The 3106-nt window shown below is 34.9% G+C and overlaps 1 protein-coding gene across 1 annotated transcript in view; it reads left to right on the top strand.

Annotated features, from left to right (window-relative positions):
• The window catches only part of YIPF6 (Yip1 domain family member 6), a 26270-nt gene that overhangs the window by 12305 nt on the left and 10859 nt on the right, over positions 1-3106 (top strand). The window contains exon 3 of the mRNA XM_077771154.1: positions 588-666. Coding sequence (XP_077627280.1) covers positions 588-666 — 79 coding nt within the window. The remainder of the gene's footprint in view (positions 1-587; positions 667-3106) is intronic.

The following is a 3106-nucleotide window of genomic DNA, read 5'->3' as shown; positions in this document are numbered from 1 at the left end:
TGGCAGAATACTGAACAGCCATTAAAAATGTATTTACAAAGCTCTGTTTAATGACATGAAGAAATTTCTAGGTGAAAAAATTAGGACAGAATTATCTCAACTGTATTTTGAAAGGTTATGTTTGTATTAGTATACTCTTCCTCAAATGTCTTGATTCTTAAAAATCTGACTTCCAGGCTTCATTTGCCAGTTAAATTGGGAAAGTTGGAAACATTGTGAATAATGTGGTAGCTAGGGAGCAGGCTAATTGGCCCTTGGGACTCCAGCTGTTTTTTAGTAGTGCTATTATTACTTTAATTTCTTTAAGGTATTAGGACGGGTGTATTTCTCTTTTACAATGCTAAAACTCAAAATAGAACTGGTGGTTGTGGTAGAGTTAAATGTTAGCTTAAGGGGTTAATAAAAAGTTAATAGAAAAGCCTTCCTTCTGTGGTTTGTTTGTATTGTGAAGGAGTTAAACTGGAATTGTAGTTCTAAAATTCAATGAAGGACTTCCAGGAAATTAAAATAAATTTTAGCAAATTAAGTAAGGGGACTACTTAGCAACCTTGGTCATGACACTGTAACAAGCTGTTTATGTCTTTCAGATGCGTGATCTAAAAGCTGTTGGGAAAAAATTCATGCATGTTTTGTACCCAAGAAAAAGCAATACTCTTTTGAGAGATTGTAAGTATATGAGGTTTTGGAGAATTGGCTGTTTTCACTGTATCTTATCATAAGCGCTTTATACGGCTAAATTTCCGTGGTAAGAAAACTGGATGAAAAAATATATAAATGAATATGCACATAAAATTTTGGAAGAATTAAAAAACTCAAAATGGAATTTCAGAGATTGAAAGATTTTGCTTAATATATTGTCTTCATCAATAAAAATAGTCTATATATCCTTACCTGCTATAGGACACTGCAAAAAATATTTCTGGAAGTTGTAAACACATACGGACTTTGTTCAACCAAAGAGCTGACAGTCTCCAAGGGAAAGGCAAAATGTGTAAATATTAAGTGAGAATAACAGCTAACGCCCATTAAGGATTAACAAAATTATTAGTACCTTTATTGACATNCTTAGTCTGATGACTGCATTTTTTTTGTTCAAGATTTCTTTCAAAACAGTGTTTGCAGTAAATATGCTCTTATTTAGAATTTATTTTTAAAATTGTTAGACCTTTTAGTGTTATTTTCATGGTACTCTTTATCAGGAAAATTGAATCAGTTGTGTGAGAATAGTAAAATGATTTTGTACATGAGTGTACCTTCTATTTTGGTGGCATTTCAGCTATAATGTAGGGATGTCAGATATGACAGCATATCTGGAGATATGGATGTAGTGTCATAATCTTTTTCAACATAGTACATTGTGGATTGGAGCTGACATGATTGGCTACTGCTGCTGTGTGGTGGAAAGAGCATGGATAGATCTGGGTTTGATTAGTGGTTCCATCCCTACCTGTGTGATCTTGGATAAGACAATTAACTTTTCTGAGGCTCAAGTTTCTTTCTCTGTTAAAGTGGAGTTAATAACACATACCTGCTGGTGAGGATTAGAGATCATGCATACCAGCCACCTTGCACAACATCTGACATTTAGTAGGCACTCCATAAATTGTAGCTATTATTCTAATGCCTTGCCCTCCCCCTACACACACACACCTCTTTTTTAATCCTAACNTTTGGTGAGGATGACACAGGCAGAATTAGAACCCAGTTTTCAAGTTCAGTGCCCTCTCCATTCTACCACTGCTATCCCACATGTGAAGATACCCTTTCAATTGTTGCTGTGGCTCAGTTCAGAGCAAGGTTGCTTCAGTGACGATGCAGAACCAATGTGTTAACTTGCTGATTAGTGATGATTATTAGCTATGTCATATGTTAAGGTCTATTCCCAGACCTTGGGGGATACACAGATAGGCTGGCACAAAGTGTGAGTAAGTGATGGCCCAAGTTTGCACTTCTGCCCTGCCCTGTTAGCACAGTCCTTGGCAAAGTGGCAAGGAAAAAATTCACCACTTAAAAATAATCTTTAAAACTCTCACAATCCAATATCACTTTGCACCCATTAGGATGGCCATTATGAAAGAAACAGAAAATAACAACTACTAGTGAGAATGTGGAGAAACTGGAACCATTGTGCATTGCTGGTGGGAATGTAAAATGGTGCAGCTGCTATGCAAAACAGCATGGTGACGCCTCAGAAAATTAAGCATAGAATGACTATATGATCCAGCAAGTCCACTTCTGAGTATATACCCAAAAATTGAAAGCAGGAACTCAAACAGATATCTGTACACCCATGTTCATAGCAGCAGCATTCACCTTAGCCAAAAGGTAGAAACAATTTCAAATGGCATCAACGGATGGATGGATGAACAAATTGTGGTATATACACCATGTCATATACCATGTACTAATGGAATATTGCTTAGTTTTGAAAAGGAGTGAAATTCTGACACAGGCTACAATGTGGATGAACCGAGAAGACATTGTGCTAAGTAAAATAAGCCAGTCACTACAAGAGGGTGTATATTATATTTTTTAACTTATATTAGGTACCTAGAGTAATTGAATTGATAGAAAGGAAAATGATGATTGCTGGAGGCTAAGTGGGGAGATATTATTTCATGAGTTGGAGTTTTAGTTTGGGAAGATGAAAAAGTTCTGGAGATGGGTAATATGAAGGTTGTACAATGATGACTGTACTCTCAAAGCCTGTACACTTAGAAGTGGCTAAAATGGTAAATTTTGTGAGATATAGATATATCTATCTATCTATCTATATATATATCTATATATATATATTTCGATATATATATATAGTTGCATTTGGTTAATTTGGTTAATATATCTCTTAAGTTTATTTTAATAAATTCCTCCTCCCTTTTAAAAAATGACATTTATTTGTTTGTTGGAGAAACCAGGTTGTTTGTTCTGTAGAAATTCTCTCACTCTGTATTTGGCTGATTGCATCATGGCACACTTTAATGTCCTCCTTTTTTTTTTTCTTTCTTATAAAAATGGTAGTTTTTTTAAACTAAACCCTTGTTTGGATTCAAGCTTAATTTCACACATACATATTTACACATAAAATTTTCTTTGGGCAAGAATATTT

The sequence above is a fragment of the Crocuta crocuta genome, unplaced genomic scaffold, assembly GCF_008692635.1.
Source record: "Crocuta crocuta isolate KB4526 unplaced genomic scaffold, BGI_CrCroc_1.0 scaffold779, whole genome shotgun sequence".
Classification (NCBI taxonomy): domain Eukaryota; kingdom Metazoa; phylum Chordata; class Mammalia; order Carnivora; family Hyaenidae; genus Crocuta; species Crocuta crocuta.
Note: the sequence above shows the minus strand (reverse complement) of the source record. Positions and strands in the feature narration are given on the sequence as shown.